The sequence below is a fragment of the Macaca thibetana genome, chromosome 3, assembly GCF_024542745.1.
Source record: "Macaca thibetana thibetana isolate TM-01 chromosome 3, ASM2454274v1, whole genome shotgun sequence".
Lineage (NCBI taxonomy): Eukaryota > Metazoa > Chordata > Mammalia > Primates > Cercopithecidae > Macaca > Macaca thibetana.
The window spans coordinates 167,421,577-167,444,402 of record NC_065580.1 but is presented as its reverse complement, the minus strand read 5'-3'; the positions used below and the strand labels follow the sequence as shown (position 1 = coordinate 167,444,402).

The window sequence follows — 22,826 nt, the reverse complement described above, 5'->3', positions numbered from 1 at the left end:
ATTATTTTATTTTTAGTAGCAAAGGGGTTTCATCATATTCGTCAGGTTGGTCTCAAACTCCTGACCTCAGGTGATCTGCCTGCCTCAGCCTCCCAAAGTGCTGGGATTACAGGCATGAGCCACCACGCCTGGCCTCCAAGAATATTTTCTTGCTCAAAGAATCCTATAGTAAACCTTTTTAAAAAGTAGTTGTTCTTGTATTTTGTTTCAAAAAGTTGAATTGCTATTCTGGTCTTGTTTAAGTTGACGGTACTCTACGTTGGAGGACATGCTTTAGAATAAAATCTATGTGGTTGAAATCAGTGTTGCTTCTCCTACCTATAGTAGTCGCTATTGGTGTCCTTCCCAATTCTTCTCCACCAGCCTGTTACACTCATTCCCTAGCTATAGGCAGTGTTGGTTATCCTTGGTCTACAAGAGCCTGCTGGTTCTGAGATGCCTGGGAGATTGTGTCCCAAATTCCCAGAAGGGTGGTGACCAACAGCCAAAGAATGAGTAATACTAGGGAATGCTAGCCTCCTAGGATCATGTGTATTTGGATGAAAATTTATGTTCTAAAGATCTCCTGTGGGATATGGCTAATATTTGATTTCTCCTAGTTTCTTCCTCTGTCATATCCAACTTTCCTTACTCCATTACTGGTTTCTCCTGAGAGCACTTCCTCAATAGGTCACTTGCACAAGATTCCCCATCTTAGGCTGTCCTTCTAGGGAAAGTGACCTCAACTATATCTTATGATATGTGAATCCATAGTTTACTAAAATTTTATTCCCAACTGGCAAATTTGCTCTTCATTTGTCTATTCATGGTAATAATTATAATATCTTCAAGATAATGTGGAAACTTACTGTAAGATCATAGAGAAGGAGGATGATGGAAGCTAACATATTGACTGCCTATCAGACTACATGTCATCTCAGTTAGTGTATCAATCTGTTCTCATGCTGCTAATAAAAACATACCTGAGATTGGGTAATTTATAAAGGGAAGAGGTTTAATGGGCTCACAGTTCCACATGGCTGGGGAAGCCTCACAATCGTGGCAGAAAACGAAGAAAGGACAAAGGGACCTCTTATATGGCAGCAGGCAAGAGCAAGAGCATGTGCAGGGGAATCCCTCTAGAAAACCATCAGATCTCGTGAGACTTACTCACTATCACAAGAACAGTATGGGAAAGACCCACCCTTATGATTTAATTACCTCCCACTGGGTCCTTCCCATGACACATGGGAATTATGGAAGCTATAATTCAAGATTTGGGTGGGGACACAGCCAAACCATATCAGTTAGTTACGATCCAAACCCTGCAAGGCAGGTTTTTGAAAAATCTCCTTAAAACAAAACAAAACAAAACAAAAATCAATAGGAAGCTGAATTTCAGGCCAAGATGACATGATAAGTTAATGAGAAACCCAAGCTTTACTTAGGTTGTCTCATTCCAAAGACTTTGCTATTTGTGTTTATTTTATCTTCCTTTACTTCTTCGTGTTCATCTTTAATTGCTCAATGTATAATGCCAGCTTAAAAATACCCTTATTTCATGAACGACCTCAGTAACTCTCAAAATGAATATTGTTGAGCTTGAGTTTTTCATAAGCTGTAATTAATTTCAAAAGTTCATACCTGAAATAAATAAAATAGAATGAATAAAAAGCACTGGTATAAGGTAGTAGGTGTTTGATCCTATGTAAGAGTCAACATGTTATTCACTAAGTCTAAAGTGTGGATTCTCCAGCTAAACACATACAGAATAATTGTCTAATGCTGAAGTAATCTTTCATAGAGAGAATTTCATTTATTGTCTTTATTTTTGAAATGTTTTGTTGGCAAATCTTGTTGACAAAATGTGGATAATTGCCATCTTTGGCTGGATGTGTTTTTTGTGTATAATGATGCTATAATTTTATTTCTAAAAATAGTGTGATGAAAAGAAAATGTGTAACACATTGAACAGAACAAACTTAGTAGAGGTTCAAAATTAGGTGAACAGTTTGTCATACTTAAAATCTTCATTATTCCTTTAAAATTAAATCCCTTGCAATTGTTGAAATTGTCCTCTAAAATATTTGGCAGTGACTACACTCATGACATGTATTGATTCAGAAAAATGTTTATTTTACCCTGTCTTATTCAGAAGAATTTTAAACACAAATGCTGTCATTCCTTTATTAGAACCTTTATGGGGTTATAAATCAAAGCTAAACTACTTGAGTGAATGTAGATTTAGGTAATTAGATATTAGTACCAGCCTGTTTTCCATTGCAGAATATTTAAAAATGGTATAAGATATTTAGGAGGGAGGAAAAAGGCATTTTTTTAAAAATCATTTTTAAAGGCGTTGCCTTTACTCCTATTAATCATGCCACTTAAACTTTAAAGCTGTATTTAATATCAAATCAATAAAGGAAAGAAATGAGTAGAAAATCTCTAACATTTATAACCAAAGGTCAGTTCAAGTTATAGTGTCAAAACCTGAATTTCCAATGCAAACCTTAGAATCATCTGTTTACGTAAAAGCCAACAATGAATATTTTCATCTGCTTCTCTGAGTGATTCTTCTTAAGCTGCACATAGAGGAAGTCAGTATTCAAGTACTATTTTCAAGTTGTAATTAGCTTGAAGTTTAAATCATTAGGTTGTAATTTTAATAACGTAGATGACTAAAGCCCAGGCTGGGGGCTAAACTTGTGGTTTGGCCTATGGAGGACCAAGAAGGAACGGTGGGAGGTTAGTGGAGAGGGCTTGCCCTCCTTCTCTGCAAGACCCGTGCACTCTCCAGCTCACATCTCTGACTCTCCTGGTGTTCTGGAAATTAGGGAGAAAGAACAGTTTGATCCAGGCCTTTCTTCTTCCCTTCTCACTACTTCCTGTTCCTCAGGGGGAGCTCATAGCAGGTCTGTGTTGCTCTGTTAGATCCTTATGTAGTCTAACATGTGGAGGGCATGAGGCCATGCTTATTTTGCCTTAAGTTAATTGATGTGTCTATTAATATCTTCCATATTGTGGATCGTTATGAAGCTTTACTTGTGAATAATGCAATATAAAGCACATCATAATATACCTCACGTCATTGGTTATATTGAATTATACAAGGGATAGAGAACGGGCAACATAATTTAACTTTATCTTAATGCCTAAAATGCAATCTCTCTCAAACTTGCATAAGATCATCTAAGTTTCTGGGAAGTGAATGTGAGAAGTAATTCGTTTTCAGAGGTTTTGTCAGGTGATTTGGTGCACACTTAATTGTGAGAATCTCTGGCCCACAGAATTGTTCTGGATCCTTAGTACAGCATAGAAGGCCCTTGATTATCTGGCCTCTGCTGATACCATTTAACCTCCTACCATACTTCCTTGAGCCGCCAACCAGTTCTCAAGAGTGGAGTGTTCTTCCCCACCATGCTGCCTGCCAACCTCCAATTCATCCTCCAAAGCTGAGGCCAACCCTCAGGTCCTCTGAGAAGGTTTTAAAGTAACTTAAGTACTGAGGTGGAAGAACTCTATTGCTCTGACAACCACTCCCCCATACCAGCTATAATGTGGCCAAATGTATGCAAATATATAATGAACATATTTGCTTTCATGTCTCTCTTCATGTGGAACTCTGCTTCCTTGAAGTTAGGGACCATGTCTGTCTTGTCTTAGTAGTACAGTTCCTGCAACACTTCCAGCACATAGTATATCTTGCTCAATATTGACTGCAAAGTGAATGTTTCCGAGTCATCCTAGTAAGTGGTATGCATGACTGTTTGTCCTTTAATTAAATGGTCCTACTCCTGAAGAGTGAATAGGAGCAAAGTTATGGACTAAGTTGTATCCCCCCAAATTCGTATGTTGAAGCCCTAACCCCCAGCACCTTAGAATGTGACTATATTTAGAGATAGGGCATTTATAGGGCATTTATAGAGGTAATTAGGGTTAAATGAGGTGATAAAAGTAGGGCCTTAATCCAATATCTTAGTCCACTTGTACTGCTGTAACAGAATACCACAGACTAATTTATTTTAAAAAAGAAATTTGTTTATCACAGGTTTGGAGGCTGGGAAGTCTAACATTAAGGTGCCAGCATCTAGTTAGGGCCTTTTTGCTAAGTCATTACATGGTGGAACCTGGAAGGGCAAGAGAGCATCAGAGAATGCATGCACATGAGAGACAGAGGACCAAACTCATTCTTTCATCAGGTATGGATAACAGCAGTAATCCATTCGTGAGGGCAGAGTCCCATGCTTTAATCACCTGCTGTAGGTCCCACCACTTAATGCTGTGGCATTGGGGACTAAGTTTCCAACACAGAAACTGTGGGGGACACATTGAAATCATAACATCCAGTGTGAATGGTGTCTTTATAAGAAGAAGCATTGCCAGAGATGAACACATGAAGAAAAGACCAGGGGAGGACACAGCAAGAAGGTGGCCATCTCAAGTCAGGGAGAGAGGGCTCAGAAAAAACCAAACTTGCTGACACCTTGATGCTGGGCTTCCAGGATCACTTCTCCTTTTCTTTGTTTCAAATAGAATTTTTATTAATAGGGCACTCTTTGACTATTCTGTCTAGTTTTTGCTAATTGATTCATGTGCTCCAGTCATAATTTTATTGGTGGATGTCAATGTTTAGCATCATTGGTTTTTGTATGTGTTGATGCCTGGGAATTGTGAAGAACAATCAGTTATACTAAATGAATCACCCAGCACATTTTCAATATGAACCTTTGGCAAGGAGTCTTCCTTTTTGCCCTGGATGCCTGATGAATGGGTTCCATTAGCAATGCAGTATTTGAAAACAAATGTTGCATGTTGAAATGGTGATCAAATCACATTTCAGGAGTTTTGCAGTTATAAGAGGGGCTATTCCAACACTTACTACACAAATTCAAAGGGCAAAAAATTTTAGTTATGTGATGAAAATATTTTAAGACAGGAAAATATGGTTTAAATAAACCCTCTGGGTTCTTGTAGGGGACTAGTTGTTACCTCTCTAGCATAATGTATCAACTCTTGTATTACGGTAACTATGCTAGCTATTATCGTAACTATTCGTATTGCAAACATTTATTATGTAGTTATTCATGTTAGTACTCTCCCAATCGGTTAACTTTTTGATGGTGGAAAGTATTTTGCTTACATTTGAATTCCATTACTATCATTTGGTAGATATCCAAAATATTTGTGGAAGGCATAATTGAATAAAGCAGCACTTCCAAAAGTTACACACATTTAAGTCATGAGAGAAAAGTAGAGGGAAGGTACCAAGACCTAGGAAATCAGGATCTGCTTTCTGCTGGCCATGACACTGAGGAAAGGTGACAGGATTACAATGCAGAAGAAACAGATCCCTGTCCCCACACCATCACCCCATTGTCCCTTTTTCTCTCCATGGTAGAGTTTGGTTGGTACACATGGCCTTGAGCAGGTCACATTATTTCAACTCTTTGGTGGTGGAATTGAAAGAGCAGTCAGACTCAATTCCTGTGCATTCCAAAATCAGTTCTTACACCTCAGTTCAACTCTTATGAGATTTTTCTTGGAATTTTGAAGGCTTTCCAAGTTTAGGAATTCCCTATTGGCCTGTGAATGTGCAGGAGAGGAGTGACACCTTTAAACATGAATTAATAACTTATTAATTAAGATAATCATTCATCTGGTTAACAAACTTTCCTTTTGTTAACACTTTAATATAGAATTTCTGAGAGTAAGATCAAGAGACCAAGGTACCCTTGGGGAATATAGTATAGGGAAAAGAGAACAAAGAAGGCATTTTATGGATTTCAAAAATTTGTTTATACTTAGTCCTGACTTTTGAATAGAAGACTTAGATGTAATTCATCATGGTGTTATTTCATTTGTTTTTAATTAAAGAAGGCTCACTCAGTATCTATTGTATAAACATAGCCCTGATGGAATAACTGTACAATTACTGTTTTACTCAGGGCCCCAGAGTACTATACAATGACAAATATCTGAAATTCACCCTTCATCTAAGAAATGTAATCCATGTCCAGTCATCCACAATTTTAAGTCAGTTCTCAGAAAAGCTATTTAAAAACAAATCTGAAGTATACATAATAATGGTGATGAAAATAAACATTAAGCAAAGGAAGAAATGATAAACATAACCTTTAGATCACACAACTTCCTAGGATGTCAGCTATTTCAGGAACTGAAATGATGCATTTATCATATGTTCATCTGTTCAATATATAATTATTTTAACTATTATGTGTGCTGTTTATAACCCATTATCTTGCAATAACAGCTTGCATGGATCACTGCATAATTTAAAAATATAATAGCTTTTCTTGCCAATATTTGATTTCCAACTCTAAATCTGCTGACTTTAACTATGTCTATGCCATGTACTCTGGGTAAATTGGTTTTTATTTCCTAAGGATTTATCTTAGAATATGCACCTGGGTTTTCTTTTACAAAAAGCTAGTTTTGTTTGGCTCTGGCTCGTGTGGTGGCTTGTTTTCTGAAATGGAATAAATTGGCTTCTGTACATGCAAATCAACTAAATGGGCAGGATCACAAACCTGAGACATTCATGTAGGTGAAGTGGGTGGGAATGGGGCTCTTGTCTAATTAGCTGGATAATGTGGTCAATAAAACCCCAAAATCAGATTAGTCAGTCTCAAATTACTCAAATTACTTTGATCATATTAATCATGTAATTGTCTTTGTTGCCCAGATGCTTATCATTATAGGTAAACAATATGTTATTTATGGATGGTTCATCTATGAAGATAAATAATGGATTCCACGTGGGTTGAATTCATGTGTTGCTCTAGTTAGTCTGGTTGAGTGAGATATTTATATTTAAAGAAATATTTATTTAGTCACAAGATTTATTGAGCCCCTACTCTACGCAGGAAGAGAGCTAGGTACTGGGTTAACAAAATGAATTTAACAGCTCTTGTTTCCAAGAAATGCAATGCATACTGAAGAGGTAGACACATAGAAATGTATTTATAGTACAATGATAAAAATGCAATGGTGAAGATATACACAGCATAGTTTTGGATAAACGAGGAAAGGAGAAATGTATGTGTGTGTGTGTTTGTGTGTGTTTGTGTGTGTGTGTGCGCACACGCTCTATTTGCAAAAGCTTTCTGGAAAATGTGATCCCTGAGCGGAGCTGCTGGGTTTAGTCCAACATAGAAGAGAGAATGGCAGAAAGGACATTCTTAGCAGAGGACAAAGATGGACAGCAGTACAAGTAGACACTGAGGAAAAGGCACAACATCTCATCCTGTGATTTTGGAGAAAGAGAATGGGCATGAAAAAAGTTTGCTAAATGGATTGTTGGAAATTGAAGGTGTTCACACCTACTAGGTTCAATTTTCTTTTTTTTTCTGGAGATGGAGTCTTGCTCTGTCGCCCAGGCTGGAGTGCAGTGGCGGATCTTGGCTCACTGCAAACTCCACCTCCCAGGTTCAAATGATCCTCCTGCCTCAGCCTCCTGAGTAGCTGGGACTAGGCGTCCGCCACCACGCCCAGCTAATTTTTTGTATTTTTAGTAGAGGCGGGGTTTCACCGTGTTAACCAGGATGATCTCAATCTCCTGACCTCGTGATCTGCCTGCTTTGGCCTCCCAAAGTGCTGTGATTACAGGCATGAGCCACCGTGCCCGGCCAATTTTCTCACATAAGTTGGCAGTAAGTTGAGAATGAAGATAGTAAAGGTTGAATTGTGGCCCAGTGAAATAATAAATTGCCGAGGGGAATGGAAGAGATGAGTAGACACAAGTGAAAGGATTGAGAGGTGGCCCTAGGAGCCTAATTACTGTTGGACACCATGGATTTGCCATGAGGTGGAACTGCAAGGATGGATTATTTTTTGAGATACATCCTTGCTGCCTGGGCATCAGGAAAGAGAAGACACACTATAGTATTGATACAACATTAGTCTTTTCTTATGTGGGTGTAGCAGAAAATGAGGTGAAAAGGAATTAAGGGTATTCCTGAAAGAGTAATAGTCTAGATGGTTTTGAAAAGAAAGAGAAGCCAATAGGAGGTAGATAGATAAAGAAAATGGAGGGAACGTAAAGCCAGGGATCTCCGTGAGCAACAGAAACATACAGTGTGGAGAAATTCGACACTGTATAGTTGTGGTAGGCAAAATTCTGAGATGAACCTGTGTGACCTATGCCCTTTGTAATTCCCTCCCCTTGAGTGTGAGTGGGACCTTAGGATGTAGTGGGTATCATTCTATTGATTATGGCAAAGGGAAAGGAATGTTTTGCAGATGCAATTAGGTGTCTGTAATCAATTGACTTTGACTTAATAAAAAGTAAGATTATCCTGCGGGGGAGGGCTGACCTAATCAAATGAGTTCTTTAATAAAAAGGGATTTAGAAAACAGAGATTTACTCTCTTCTGGTCTTAAGGAAACAAGCTGCCAATAATGTCTGCAAAAAGTGAATTCTTCCAACAACTACGTGAGCTTGGAAGAGGACCTTGAACCTAGAATAAGACTGCAGCAGCCACAGCCAATGCCCTTCTCAGTTTTGTGAGACCCTGAGCAGAGAACACAACAAGGGCTTGTCCATACTTCTCATCTACAGAAACTGGGATAATAAATGGTTGTTGTTTTAACCTCCCTAGTTTGTGTGCATGTGTGTGTGTGTGTGTGTGTGTGTGTGTGTGTATGTGTGTATTTTTTTTTATTTTTTGAGACAGGCTCTCTCGTTCTCTCTCTGTCACCTAGGCTGGAGTGCAGTGGTGAGATCATGGCTCTTTGCAACCTCTGTCTCCCGGGTTCAAGTGATCCTCCCACCCTCTTGAGTAGCTAGGACCACAGGCATGCACTACTATGCCTGGCTAATTTGTTGTTGTTTTTTTTTTTTTTGGATTTTTTTGTAGAGAGGGGGTTTCACCATGTTGCTTAGGCTGGTCTAGAACTCCTGAACTCAAGCGATCCGACCACCTCAGTCTCCCAAAGTGCTGGGATTACAGGGCTGAGCTACTGCACCTAGTAAGTTCGTGGTAAGTTTTTATGCAGCAATAGGAAACTTATGCTGGTAGAGCTGAAAATGTATATGAGCAGCAGTCCTGCTTCTAGATGTGTGTCTCAAGCTGGTTTGTTGTTACAGATTGAATAACCGTGTACCCCCACATTTATATGTTGAAGTCATAACCCCCAATGTGATGGTACTAGCAGGTGAGATCTTTAGATGAAAATTAGGTTTAGATGAGGTCATGAGGTAGAGTCCCCATCTTGGGATGAGTGTCCTTGTAAGAAGAGGAAGACAGCAGTGCTGCTTCTCTTTATCGTGTGTGGATACAATGAGAAGATAACCATCTACAAGCCAAGAAGAGGGCCCTCACCGGAACTTGACCATGATGGCACTTTGATCATGGACTTTTTAGCCTCCAGAACTACAAGAAATAAAAGCCTGTTGTTTAAGCCGCCCAGTCTACAGGATTTTGTTACAGCAGCCCAAGCTAAGACAGCAGTTCATTATGGTAGCCACAGGAGGCTGTCGAACACTTGAAATGTGGCTAGTCAGAATTGAGATGTACCGTAAGTGTAAAAGACACACTGGATTAAAAAGACTCATGAAAAAATGTACAATTGCTCATTAATAATTCGTATATTGATGAAATTATGAAATGCTAATATTTTGGATATACTGGGTTAAATAAAATATGTTATTAAAATTCCTTTCCACCTGTCCTTTACTTTTAATGTGGCTACTAAAAACTCTAATATATATGCGACTCACATTACGTTTTTATTGGACAATGCAGCAGTGCTTCTCTAGAGCAAATTTTGGATTTGTGCATGAGAGCCTATTACTTAAATGTTCAACACAGCATTGTGTGACTGTGTGGATAAAAGAAAGAGGCAGCCAAAATATCCATGCAGAGGGGATTGGACAAGTACGCTGATGTGTATTCAATGCGCAAGTTATTCCCTCTACTTGGATCTTTTATCCTCTTAATATTTGCATGCTTTGCTCCCTATTTTCTTTCAGAGATTTATTCAAGTCCCATGTTATTTGTGAGAAGTTTTATAATATAGCAATGCCCATTTCTCTCTTAAGGGCATTATATGGTATGCCCTTCCCTCTTCTGAGCTTTTTTTTTTCAATGATCCTTGTCTGATTTCCCTGACTAGAGTATAAGTTTCTTGAGAGTGAGGACTTTTCTTTGCTCATGATTGCATTCTTGGTGTCTAAAAGAGTATCTGCCACATACTAGGTATTCAGTAAATACTTTTGGAATGGATTAATTATAGAATACTAGATTTTGGTGAAAAATGAATGAACTGGATAAATAATATGTACCAACTTAGGTATAATTCAAAACTTGAGATAATTGGAAAAGCAAATTGTCAAAGAAATAGATACAGACACAAATACACACACGCACACATAGTCTCACAAAACACATATATCTTCACCTCCTTCCATAAACATGTATATGTGTAAAATGATATTCATCTAAGTAAATTAAACATGTGTGCAACTGTGCACACATACAGGCACACATATATCACAGACTGGTACAGAAAGCAAATTCTTTAATCAATGTGGGGTAGAACCAGGACATTAGTAGTTGAATGGGAAAACAAGGATAATTGACATGAGTCCCTGATGCTATCTTATAAATATCAATGTTATTTAGAATCATGTAAGCTAAGAAGAGTTTGGCAGAATCCTTCATTCGAGGCCAACACTCCCTTGCAACATTTCTTGTTGGAGATTGTTCACCTAGCCACTGATTGAATATTTCATGAATAGGCGTCTTAGTGCTTTAGTTATTGCTATGGTTCAAAGGCTTTTGTCTCCTTGAAAATTCATGTAGAAACTTAATCTCCAATGCCACAGTATTAAGATGTGCGGCCTTTAGGAAAGGATTAAGTCATGAAGCTGGAACCCTAATAAATGGGGGTTAGGAAACTTACAAAGGGCTGGAGGGAATTAGCTAGGTCCTTTTTGCCATTTTGCTTTTCCACCACGTGGAAACACAGCGAGAAAGCCCTTGCCAGAGACTGGATGCTGGTACCTTTATCTGGGACTTCTCAGTCTCCAGAACTGTAAGAAATAAATTTCTGGCCGGGCACAGTGGCCTACGCCTGTAATCCCGACACTTTGGGAGGTTGAGGCGGGCAGATCATGAAGTCAAGAGATCGAGATCATCCTGGCCAGCATGGTGAAACCCTGTCTCTATGAAAAATGCAAAAAGTTGCCAGGCGTGGTGGCACACAACTGTAGTCCCAGCTACTCAGAGGCTGAGGCAGGAGAATTGCTTGAACCTGGGAGGCAGAAGTTGCAGTGAACCGAGATTGCACCACCGCACTCTTGGCTGGCAATAGAGCGAGACTCCATCTCAAAAATAAATAAATACAATTTATTTATTTATTTATTTATTTATTTATTTATTTATTTATTTATTTATGTTCTTTATAAATTATCCAGTCTCAGGTGCTGTACTATTATAATACAAACAAAGATGTTTATACAAAAGACAAATACATATGATTGGTAAAAAATGTAAAAATGTCAATTGTGAACCTTTAGAAACTAATCTATTTTATCCATCCAGAGTTGTACAGGGAATTGAGGGAAGGACCTGAAAACCCACTCTTTCTTAGGTCCACATATCCTAAATGTGAGGGGCTACTGGGATAGACGGCTTTCTTTTACACAGTGAAGACTAGCTAGGGATGCTGAAGAATGAAGAGTCAGAATGCAGGTAACTTTCAAGAGGTGCAGAATGAGACATATAAATGGAAGTTTTTCTAAAGAGTAGAAATGTGACTGAGGTTGCTGCCAGATCCAAAGTCATCTAATTAAGCTAAGAAACAGCTTGTCCTGGCAATGAAGATCAAATGGCATGCAATAATGGGAAGTGTTACTCAGTGAAGACGCAGTGGGATAAAAATATGTCAGAGCTTACGTTTCTCCGGGGACTTTTTTTTATTTTCAATACTGTAAATTTTTACCCAGATCCCATACAACCAACCAACCAACCAACCAACCAAACAAACAAAGACCCCACTCCATAGTGACCTACTAAGTAAAAATAAAAACAAATATGAAGCACATATAGGTGCCTCAATGAATAATTTTATCTTTTACTCTTTGATTTTTAAAAGCTGAATTCAAATATTAGGTTTTTATAGTCAAATGTATAATCTCCATTTCATCAAAATAGAACCAGTAAATTACATTTTTTGTAGCAAAGCAGTGGCAGAAAACTGCCCGTATTTCATATATCTCTCAGTGACATCCCGTAAGCATTGACATTTAGAAATAATTTTTCAGTCTTATGCAGTAAATTTATTTTGGAGCAGATCAATTAGGAACTATTTATATAGTTTAAAATTGAGTATTAGTTTAGCAAAATTTATTAAGAATTTGCTAGAATGTAACTTTCTGGCTTCAGTTCAATAAGCATCTTTTAAATGCCTGCCATGTGCAGGCATAGTGCTCTGAGGACACAAAGATAAATTGACTTTCTGTCCCACGGAAAGATCTTACAGTGCCCGAGTGAAGCATGTTAAGTGCTAACATAAAGATATGCCGGAGCTACGGAGTTGAAAGGAGGATGCACCCTCCAGCAGAGGTTCAGGAAAGGCTTGCTAGAGACAAGAAATTCTGAGTAAGAGTTGGTCTAAGTGAAAAATGGGAGGTAGGGCTTTGCAAGCAGGCTGAAAGTTATATGACAAAAAGGGTGTTATTAGGCAGGTTTAGTCAGGAAAACAAAAAGCCACTGTCTCCACTCTATATGGAACTGGATGTGGACACAGGAAGCTATGAGCAGGTTTGTGTTTGTAAAGGGTAGAATACCTGCTGTGCATTTATGTATGTCGCTTTGTTTATATGTGGACAATAGTTACAAAAGGGCTGAGATTAAAGATACAGAGCCTAGTTAGAGGCTATTTCAATAGTCCAGGTGAAAAATGATGAGGGCAGTGGGCAAAGAGGTTGAGAAAAAATATCTCAGTCAGTTGACAGGACTTAGTTAATCAGATGAGTATACTAAGGGAATGAGGTCTTAGGTAACCTGTAGAGCTATGATTTGAATGGCAGGCTCCATATTACTGTAATGTTTCCACTCAGGTACTAGTAAAATGGATATCAGGATGCCAGAGTGGGAGACAGACACCCCTCAGTGTTCCCAATACATAAGTATAAAGGAAGTGTTCTCCAGAGATGGTTCTAGATCTTGTGGGTCCAACTACGAAATCAAGCATATATAAAAGAGGTCACGAGAGTGGTACAGGTGATTGCTAAAGAGATTTCTCTGGGGACAGCTATTGTCTCTCTGTGTGTCCACACTGCCCAGTCTTGTCTTTGGGATGCCACTTTCTAACACCACTCCTGGTTAATAGAGCTTCCGGGGGTCACCCAAGAGAAGTCTGAAATAGGTTCACTGCAGCTGAAGATGCAGAAGACCAATGGCTGATCTAAACGTGAGAAAGGCAAAGTGGACTACAGACTGTGATGTGACTCCCAAGTGACAAAAGAGTGCTGACCAGAGTTGACCAATTGCTTTTCTGGCTGACAGGGAGAAGTTGCTTGCACTGGGATTAGAGACAACCCCAGAATTTCCAAGAAAGGAATAAAGGAGTGTTTCCTGTGTGCCAGATTTAAATCCAGCAGACTTTGTGGGAATGTCTTGGGTTTAGATAGTCAATGGGACTGTCCGAAGGGGTCAGGAGGCTTCAGCAGAGAGAGCATGAGGTGTACTCCTGGGTGTCAAGAGGCTGAGGAAACAGTGCAAGCTTCCACTGAAATAGGAATCCATCATCCAGTGAGTCAAAGAAACTTCAGAAGAGACGGTCAAATAGGAACTCACAGAGTCAAAAGGAAATGCTTCAAGAAAAAGAATTAGCTTCAGAAATCTCCCAGGCCTACCAGGGACACCATCTTATACTGTCTGCTAAGCCCAGAAAGCACAGAGCAGCCCAGCCCAGCGAGATCTGTCCTATTTATTTTTGAGCCTAGTAGAAGGCACAACAGCCAAGGGAGTTGGGAGGAAGTAAGCAGGGAAAGTAGAAAGAGGAGAAAGTATTCATGCCCCCTCCGTCATGCCACCAGTCTTCCAGAAGGATCAAGCTCAGAGAGGGGAGGTATTTGATGTTAAATCAACTTGGATTTTTGATTAATATCTTAGACTAGATATTCTAATCATGAAGTTGAGGCTGTGCTTCACCATAAGGAAGCTCTAGGACTGTCATTACCTTAAGTCAACAAAAAAAGTCATGAGATTTGCCCAGATTATTCTACTGAATAATTTTAAGTAGGAGAGAAGATTAAAAATAGAATTGACTTTGCTGTTTCACTAGTTGTGTTTGTTTGATATACCAGTTGCATTGTCATTAACTGACAGTGGAGCTGTTTTAACAATAATAGATTTAACAGTCAAAAAATAATATATCCTGATGGAGAATTTGTTGATGGAGGTGGCAGCAGAACCACCAAGTGGAAATTTCCAGCAGGGAGATGACTGGATGAATTTAAATTTAAGAGAAAAGTTAGGGTTGTACTCAAAGAAACACTTGCATATTTCTCTTGAACAAATCCCTTTTCCTTTCAGCTCTTTATGAATGGTGATCACTTCTAAACCAAGATGTCTGCAATTCCTTCCTCATTAATCTTTTTTGGTTTACCTGTTTCAATCATACCTATATATAGCTACCAAGATAAACTATCTGAAACTTCATTTTGTCTCTGCCTCAAAAACAGTGGCTTTCTATCAATTATCAATCAAATTTGAACTTTAGCAGACAACTTCCAATTGTCTTTCCACATTTACTTAAGCATATTTTTCACTGCTTCCACATAGGATCACTCCATCTGGGCCCAACAGGATTCCTTATGCTTCATTTACACATTTGCCATTCACTATACAGCAATGCCTTTTCAACCAAATTCTACTCTAAAACTCAATTCAGGCACTTAAATATGGGTTTTAGGGAAGCCAGGGTGTCTTTAAGGCCCCTGAGATTATAGACAAATGTGTTTGCATTTTGGGGGACAATGGATCTACATTTAAGTCAGTTTTACTAGAAGCATGTGACCCAGAAAATAATTAAGAACAGCTGACGTAACCTAAGATCTCTGATTCCCGGTTCTGTACTCTGTTCACTGCTCTTCCCAGCACCCCTGATTAGAAACCTTCTTTCCAGATGCTTCCGTGCTTGCTGCTACCACAGCTGCTCCACTGATTGCCCTATATCCAGCTGGAACCTAATCTGGACACAGCGTAATTCTTGGCTTCCTCAGCTCCTACATTCAGCTACCATTTCCCAGACTGACCTGAGAAGCAACTTGCTACGGTATCCTGGTAGCTCCTGCTGTAGTTCAAATGCTTGTTTACCCCCAAAATTCATGTGCTGAACTTCTAACCCTCAAGACAATGGTAATAGGAGGTGGGGCCTTTGAGAGGTGAATGGATGGCATTAGTGCCCTTATAAAAGAGGCCCTTGAGAGATTCCTTGCCCCTTTCAACATGTGAGAACAAGTGAAAGACAGCTGTCTATGAACTAGGAAGCCAGCCTTCACCAGACAATGGATTCTGCTAGCACCTTGATAGTGAACTTCCCAGTCTGCAGAACTATGACTAGTAAGTTTCTGCTGTTTATGATATTTTGTCACAGCAGCCCAAATGAACTAAGACACTCAGCCTGGTTAATTTTTGCCTAATGTCTTTTCACCTTTCTTGAACAATCATATGTGTGGTCTATGATTGAAAGTCCTCATTCCCTGGCTTCATTGAAGTTGGCCTACTGCATGCTGCATGCCTGTCTCCATGGAACTTCCAGTTTTCCACCACTAGATACTGTCTTCCATTTTGCAAACAACTGCTGCTTTATCCTAGATTCCAATAATAATAATGATGACACGAATAACAGTAATAGCAAACACGCAGTGCTTATATGTTTGGCAATATACTTAATGTTTCCTAGGTATTACCTCATTTCTCCTGACCAGTACCTTACATGGTAGACACTTTTTTTTAATAAAGGAAAGAGGTTTAGTTGACTCACAGTTCTGCATGGCTGGGGAGGCCTCAGGAAACTTAGAATCATGGCAGAAGGGGAAGTAGGTATGTCTTACAGGGCAGCAGGAGAGAGAGGAGAAAGCAAAAGGGGAAGAGCCCCTTATAAAACCATCAGATCTCTTGAGAACTCAGCCACTTTCACAAGAACGGCATGGGGGAAACCGCCCCCATGATCCAATCACTGCCCTCCTTCAACACTTGGGGATTTATGGGTCCACCACTCCACACGTGAGGATTACAATTCAAGATGAGGTTTGAGTGGGGACACAAAGCCAGACCATATCAGTTGTACAAAGAGGTGGAAAAATAACAATTACCTCTAAAGTGCAATACAGAAACAAAAGGCTACTCTGTGATATTAGAATATTAAAAACACATAAATATGTCAAAGGTTTATGTAACTCATTTATGAGAAAATAAGCAGATAAAACTAGTTTAAAGGAGGATACAGTGAACTTAATTATACATGTACATTTTTTTCTGTAAATTCATTTCAAGAAAAGGTATTAATCTAACTGCAATCTTATTCCAATATACTTCCTTTTCTTGAAAATGGAAAAATGTTTTTGATTTTTTAACAGAACCTTTCATTTGATGGTAGCTATCCTTCATTAAGCAACCACTACATGACAAATATTTTACTAGGCTGTACATGTAAAATATGTAATCCCTACAAACATATGATGTGCGCATTTTATTCCCCACGTTATAGGAGGAAGGAGTGAGAAACAAGCTAAATGACTTGACTAAGTTCACACTGATGGCAAAGTATGATAAAATCTCAGAATCTGTGTTCCCAGCACCAGAGTTAAATAGGTTGGTCTTTCCTTAAAACCCTGCCTCACTCTCCTATCAAAACCTACGGCCCTGGTGGACAGATCTAGTCCAGCCCCTGACTCTGTCTTATTGAATTGTTTCTGGATATGATTTTTATGAACAGAGTGTATCCTAAAGCACTGCACATGCTTATAGATTGTAAGTGTGTGTTCTTCAGTTCCTTTGCTCATTCATTCATTCATTCATTCATTCATCAACCATTCACTGGTTTGGCATGTATTTATTGGGTGCTCATTCTATGCCCAGCATTGTGCAAGAGCTAGGGAATTAAGACTGAAAACACATAGCTTGGAGATAGACATGGAAACAAACACGATAGCATACCCACAGTTGTAATGAAGGCACAGAGTCTACATCTGTGAGTCAGGGCCCTGCAGATATGAGCTAGTGCTTGAGTCGAGACATAAAGCATGACCTAGAAGAGCATGGCATTGCAATCAGAGGCAAAATAATTTGGTAGGAGCATATGGCATATTCAAGGGAGCCACAGTAGGTTCAGCAGATGCTGCAGATGGGGCAGGAGATGAGAGAGCTGGCAGAGGGATCAGGAACGAGATCATCAGACACCCTGTATATCCTGCTGAAGAGTGTATGTTTTATCCTGAGGTATAAGAAAAAGCTTTAATGAAACATGTCAATCCTCTGCCATGTAGAATTTACATTACTAGGTGGCAGAAACCACGCCTTCTACTTTTTAAGGATATTATCCCTTAAGATGCCAAGTAATATTACTTATGTAGTGGAGTTTCAGTAATGCTTGTTGAGTGGGAATGTATAATCTCCTAGTATGCATTTGTTTAGCAAATGCTCAGAGATCTAACACAATAACATACTCTATCATGTTTCAAATGTTCTTTAACTCTTCCCCTTTATCTAGTCAGTCTCAAACACTGAAAGGTAGTGAGCTGGAAAGATGTGTCTGAAAAGCTTACTGATTCCCAACAGTGTGTGGAGTTATCAGAAATTACCGCACATGCAACAACCTCTGCTCAGGAAGTTTACCTCCTGTGATGAATTTGATCTTCACCCCATAAATTCAATCTGCTGACTTGCCTCTTTTCATTTTTTTTTTTTTTTTTTTTCTGGCTCTAGTTTTGGAACTTCTTTACAAAGTGAGAATTACTTAAAAAAAAAAAAAAAAAAAGAAGCAGGGGAAATTTGGGGACCAAGTTCCTTATTTCATGTTTCCTAATGAAACCTGATACTTGCAAAACTTTGTTTAGTTATGCACTCATCTGAAGAAACACGTGCATTTTCTTTTTTGCATGTTTTAGTTTAGGTTGTTCTCAGAATTACCTCAGTGCCAGTCCTCCAGCAGGCTGAGGCATTGCTTCTAGTTACTCCCATTCCATCTTCTCTGCAGGTACCTACACCCTGCCAAAGGTAGCGTATGACATCCTGACTCAGGAGACAAAAGAGGATGAGTACAATGTTGACAATGGTTTCTGATTCATATCCCCCTCCCTTCCTGTTACCCCTAACTGTGGAGATTAAAAATAAGGGATTTGCTTCTTTGGAGTGAATGAATATAAAATACCTTCTTATTTTCAGTGTGGTCCCTCATCTTGGAGCTCATTATTTCTTTAAACATGCCTAAATGTGGCTTGGTAATTTCACCTTCTTATGCAACCTAAGTACAAGTGATAAGGTGCCTTGGGGGCTCTTGAGTGTTTGATCCCAAGCTTTCATGTCACTTCTGCCTCTCCTTGAACTTCTAGGAGATAAAAGAAAACCAGGTTGTTTTCTTGTTAAAGATCAAGGTAATCAGGATGGCGATTCAGGACACAACCATGATCGCTGCAGGGAAAAGGAGATCGTGTGATGTTTTTCTATGAGGCATAGTGTGGCAGAGTTATGTAGCTGTCAGAAAAGGTATTTTGTTTCATGCCTATTTGTGATTTCTTTGTTGTTGTTGCCAGTTTGAAATTCCTGGCATCATCTTCAGTAAACTGAATGAGGCTGTTCCTAGTGGTGCTTTCCAATGGCAAGAGACTAGTTAGTATTTCAGATGCTTACTAGGTTTCTGAACTATTCTTCACAAACATTTGCCTTACTCTTTTTCCTTACAGTCATGCTGTGAGGTAGATGATACTGTTCCCATTTTACAGATAAGAAAACTGAGAGACAAGAAGTGTAAGTAACTTGCTGATATGGTTTGGCTGTGTCTCCATCCAAATCTTATCTCAAATTATAGCTCCCACAGTTCCCACGCGTTTTAGGAGGGACCCAGTGGGAGGTAATTGGATCATGGGGGCGAGTCTTCCCATGCTGTTCTCGTGACAGTTAATAAGTCTCGTGAAATCTGATGGCTTTATACATGGGATTTTCCCTGCACAAGTTTTCTCTTGCCTGCCACCACACAGACATGCTTTCACTTTCCGCCATGATTGTGAGGCCGCCTCAGCCACGTGGAACTGTGAGTCCATTAAACCTCTTTTTCTTTATAAATTACCCAGTCTCAGGTATGTCTTTATCAGCAGCATGAAAACAGACCAATAGACTTGCCCGGTTTATATTGCTCATCAGTGTTAGTGGAACTAAGATTTAAACCCAAGCAGTCACTGCCAAGACTAGGGTAAGGTAAGAGAGGTGCTCAGGGTACAAAGTTTAAGGGATAATTCCCTCTTAATCTTGTGCAAGTATAGAATTCTCACCCGAGAATGGATGTTTCCTTAAATTGCACCCTCATCCTGGGCTTGCAAGCAACCTAGATTTGGAGCCTAGGTACTTAATCCTTATGCATCCCGCCTGCTTGGTCCTCACCCTCATGGATCAGTCAGCCTTTCGTTGTGTTGAACAGGCTGAGAGGGTGTGCAGGCATGGAAGAGACCAGCAGAGACAGGAGTCCAAAGCAGGTGTCTTTCCTTGCTTTTAGCTGGGCATTTTCACGTGCCCTCCCTCTTCCTTCCACTATGTTTCCATCCTTCTCCAGTACAGAAAGGAAAAAAAATACTCTTCACTTCAGAAGTACATGTCTGTATCCCATAGAGAAATATTAGAATAGCATATTAAAGCATTGTGCATACTCAGGCCTAGCTACTCCAAAGAGCCTTATTTCTTTCTTCTTTTCTTTCTTTCTTTCTTTCTTTTTTTTTTTTTTTTTTTTTTTTTTTTTGAGACGAGTCTTGCTCTGTCCCCCAGGCTGGAGTGCAGTGGTAAGATCTCAGCTCACTGCAACCTCCACCTCCCGGGTTCACGACATTCTTCTGCCTCAGCCTCCTGAGTAGCTGGGACCACAGGTGCCTGCCACCACACCTGGCTAATTTTGTGTGTGTGTGTGTGTGTGTGTGTGTTTAGTAGAGACGGGGTTTCACCGTGTCAGCCAGGATGGTCTCAATCTCCTGACCTCGTGATCTGCCCACCTTGACCTCCCAAAGTGCTGGGATTACAGGCATGAATCACCGTGCCAAGTCAAAGAGCCTTATTTCTTATCACCAAGTCCAGACACACCCTGAGGTGTGTGGTGGAGTGGCCAATCATGCAGGATACATATCAATAAGGAGTCCCGGGGCTTAGAAAAGGGCCTTGTGAAGAGGAGTCAAACTGCCTCAGAGAAAAGAAAAGGTGGAGGACAGTCCAGGATCCCAGGACATCAGTGAAGATATCTATCCCTGCAAATATCCTGTACTCTCGAAAATCTTTTAATGTGCTGGGTAGGTTTTGAATGGGAATAAACTTTTCCAGTTAGCTGACAAATGACAAAACAATCACTATGTAATTAAGATAAAGAGGTCCTTCCACTCAGTCCTGTACAACCTGAGCTTTAGGAAGCCACTGGGATTGTGGACTGATAATACTGGAACTCTCTCTGGTACCCTTCAGTAGTGGATCAACCCTCCCCTTGACTCAGTGGACCATGGAAGAAACACCCATATGCTCTTATGGACATATGTGGAGAGCCAGCAGGAGCTACGGCCATGGCTGGCATGAAGGAGAGGAAGTGATGGTGTCTTGCAGCGTCACTGAACTTGGCAGCATCACAATGGGAAATTCCTGATAGTCCTTCTGGACAAACTTTTGACACTGAAATCTGGGCAGACTGGTTGATGATGGCTTCTTCTCTCTTATGGGCATCATGCCAACAGAACCATGTGGGGAGGACCATACCAAATGGGCAAGCCCAACAGTGCTCAGCTGAAGGGCACCTGGGCTGTGAGGGAGCATCACTTGCCTCTTTGATGAGGTTCATAAATCTGGGTCCAAGGCGCCATGGCTTATGTCGATGGCACTGTAGGGAGCTGACGGTCAGCTGGGATGCCCGGTGCGAGGCAATGGCCACCATGTACACAGCATCGTACATCAGAGCCGCTTCAGTCTGTGGAGGAAAACACACACCACATCTTCAATTCCACCTTTGCTTACCTTCCTTTACCTGCATAATCACTCTTTCTGCTTCCATAGCTCTTATCTCTCTGATCTCGAAGGCCATTTATTGTTCAGCTAGGTAGTTTTCACTCTCCAACAGCTATTTTTCTCAAAAAATAATACCTCACACTTCGGAGTAAATTGAAGTCATAACTCTGCTTTGTTTCAAGTTCTTTAAAAAAAAAATAAAGCACCCCAGATCAGCCACAGAAGACTTGATTCAAGGAACAAATATTTTGCAAAGTGTCTTCTATGTTAAGCACGGTGTTAAAATCAACTACTTGAGCTAGAAGCTACTAAAGCTCAAAGTTGCAATATCAGATTTGTTTCTCAGTATTTGTCTATAACTATTTATCTGTCTACTTACTGGTTTATATTTGGTAGAAAGAAACTGCTGCAATCACTAACAGGTGGTTTCCAGATAAGCATACTGGTGTTGGTCACTTTCATTTACTAGAGTTAGGAAGGTCATAGTCATGGAATGAAACTCAACAGCAAGTTTTGGGAGGCCCTCTGAAGAGCAGACACGTGCAACTGGCTCAGAACATGCCTCCTCTTGCCAGCACGTGCTTTCTTGAGACAGATTGAAACCAGTCAGTCATTCCTTTTAGGGGACTGGGCATCTCATTCTTCCCTTCCTCATGAAATTCCTGTCACGTGCAAAATTTTACATAATACTTACAGCATTTTATAAAATATACTTCCCTGTGGTTTTCTTTAGGGAAAAAAATCTTATAACACCCTTGCATTTCACTTGAGGGTTTCATTGCAACTTCAAATACATTAGCTCATTTGAAATTCTCAACAAGTCTTCAAAATAAGCAGAAGAGATAAAGGTATTTATTATGTGAGAAAACTCACTTCGAGGTAGGATATTTGTGGAGGGGCACCCACACACACGTGCACACACACATGTGCACACACACACAATCATAGTGAGAAATCCCAGAGATGTCATTACTTCTGCTTATTATTTCTGGAGAGTAATAGGGATTATATACATAGCCAATCATTTTCAGAGTTAAACCTAGAATCTAGGTCATGGAATGAAAATTATCATATGGTTTTCCAAAATTGGTTGAGACGTTCAACATATACTATGCATTGATTGCTCATGTCTTGGTGGAGGTGGAAAGCGAGGACGGGGTTACTATATCTCACAATTTTATCAGTCTTTGAGGCCATGGAATACCTCTACTTTGAATCCTTATTATTCTCTACAATCTTTATCATTGTATTTTCCATCTATTCATGGTCAGAGGTCTTTATGTCCGTTTCTTAATAAGAATATTGGTTTTTTGAAGGCAGAAACTGCTCAAGTTTAAGTTAGCTTTGGTGGCTAACATGGTTCCTGACACGGAAAGTTGTTTAAACATGTTCACTGAAGAAATTCATATTACTTAATCCCTTAAAATGAAATTTATTTTTGTGAGAACTGTATAATTGCAAGGCTTTAAGATGTAGTTTTAAGAAAAAACATTTCATTCATACTTATGTAATTGACATACAGACATTAGATTGGTGGTGGCAGTAATTTCTAAAACTTAAAAATGTTTTGATCATTTCAGTCCAAGACTCACACAATCCACTTTGTAGATGAGAAAACTAAGG

General features: G+C 39.6%; 2 protein-coding genes and 1 long non-coding RNA gene across 8 annotated transcripts in view; 1 reads left to right on the top strand and 2 right to left on the bottom strand.

Moving 5' to 3' along the window:
* The window catches only part of RWDD2B (RWD domain containing 2B), a 1,177,964-nt gene that overhangs the window by 610,236 nt on the left and 544,902 nt on the right, over window positions 1-22,826 (bottom strand). The gene's annotated exons all lie outside the window — the stretch shown is intronic.
* The window catches only part of GRIK1 (glutamate ionotropic receptor kainate type subunit 1), a 406,887-nt gene that overhangs the window by 83,650 nt on the left and 300,411 nt on the right, over window positions 1-22,826 (bottom strand). For all 6 annotated transcript variants that reach the window (XM_050784706.1, XM_050784709.1, XM_050784707.1 and 3 more), the window contains exon 7: window positions 21,022-21,165. In XM_050784706.1, coding sequence (XP_050640663.1) covers window positions 21,022-21,165 — 144 coding nt within the window. The remainder of the gene's footprint in view (window positions 1-21,021; window positions 21,166-22,826) is intronic.
* Window positions 1-22,826, top strand: part of LOC126950746 (uncharacterized) — a 148,426-nt gene that overhangs the window by 67,385 nt on the left and 58,215 nt on the right. The gene's annotated exons all lie outside the window — the stretch shown is intronic.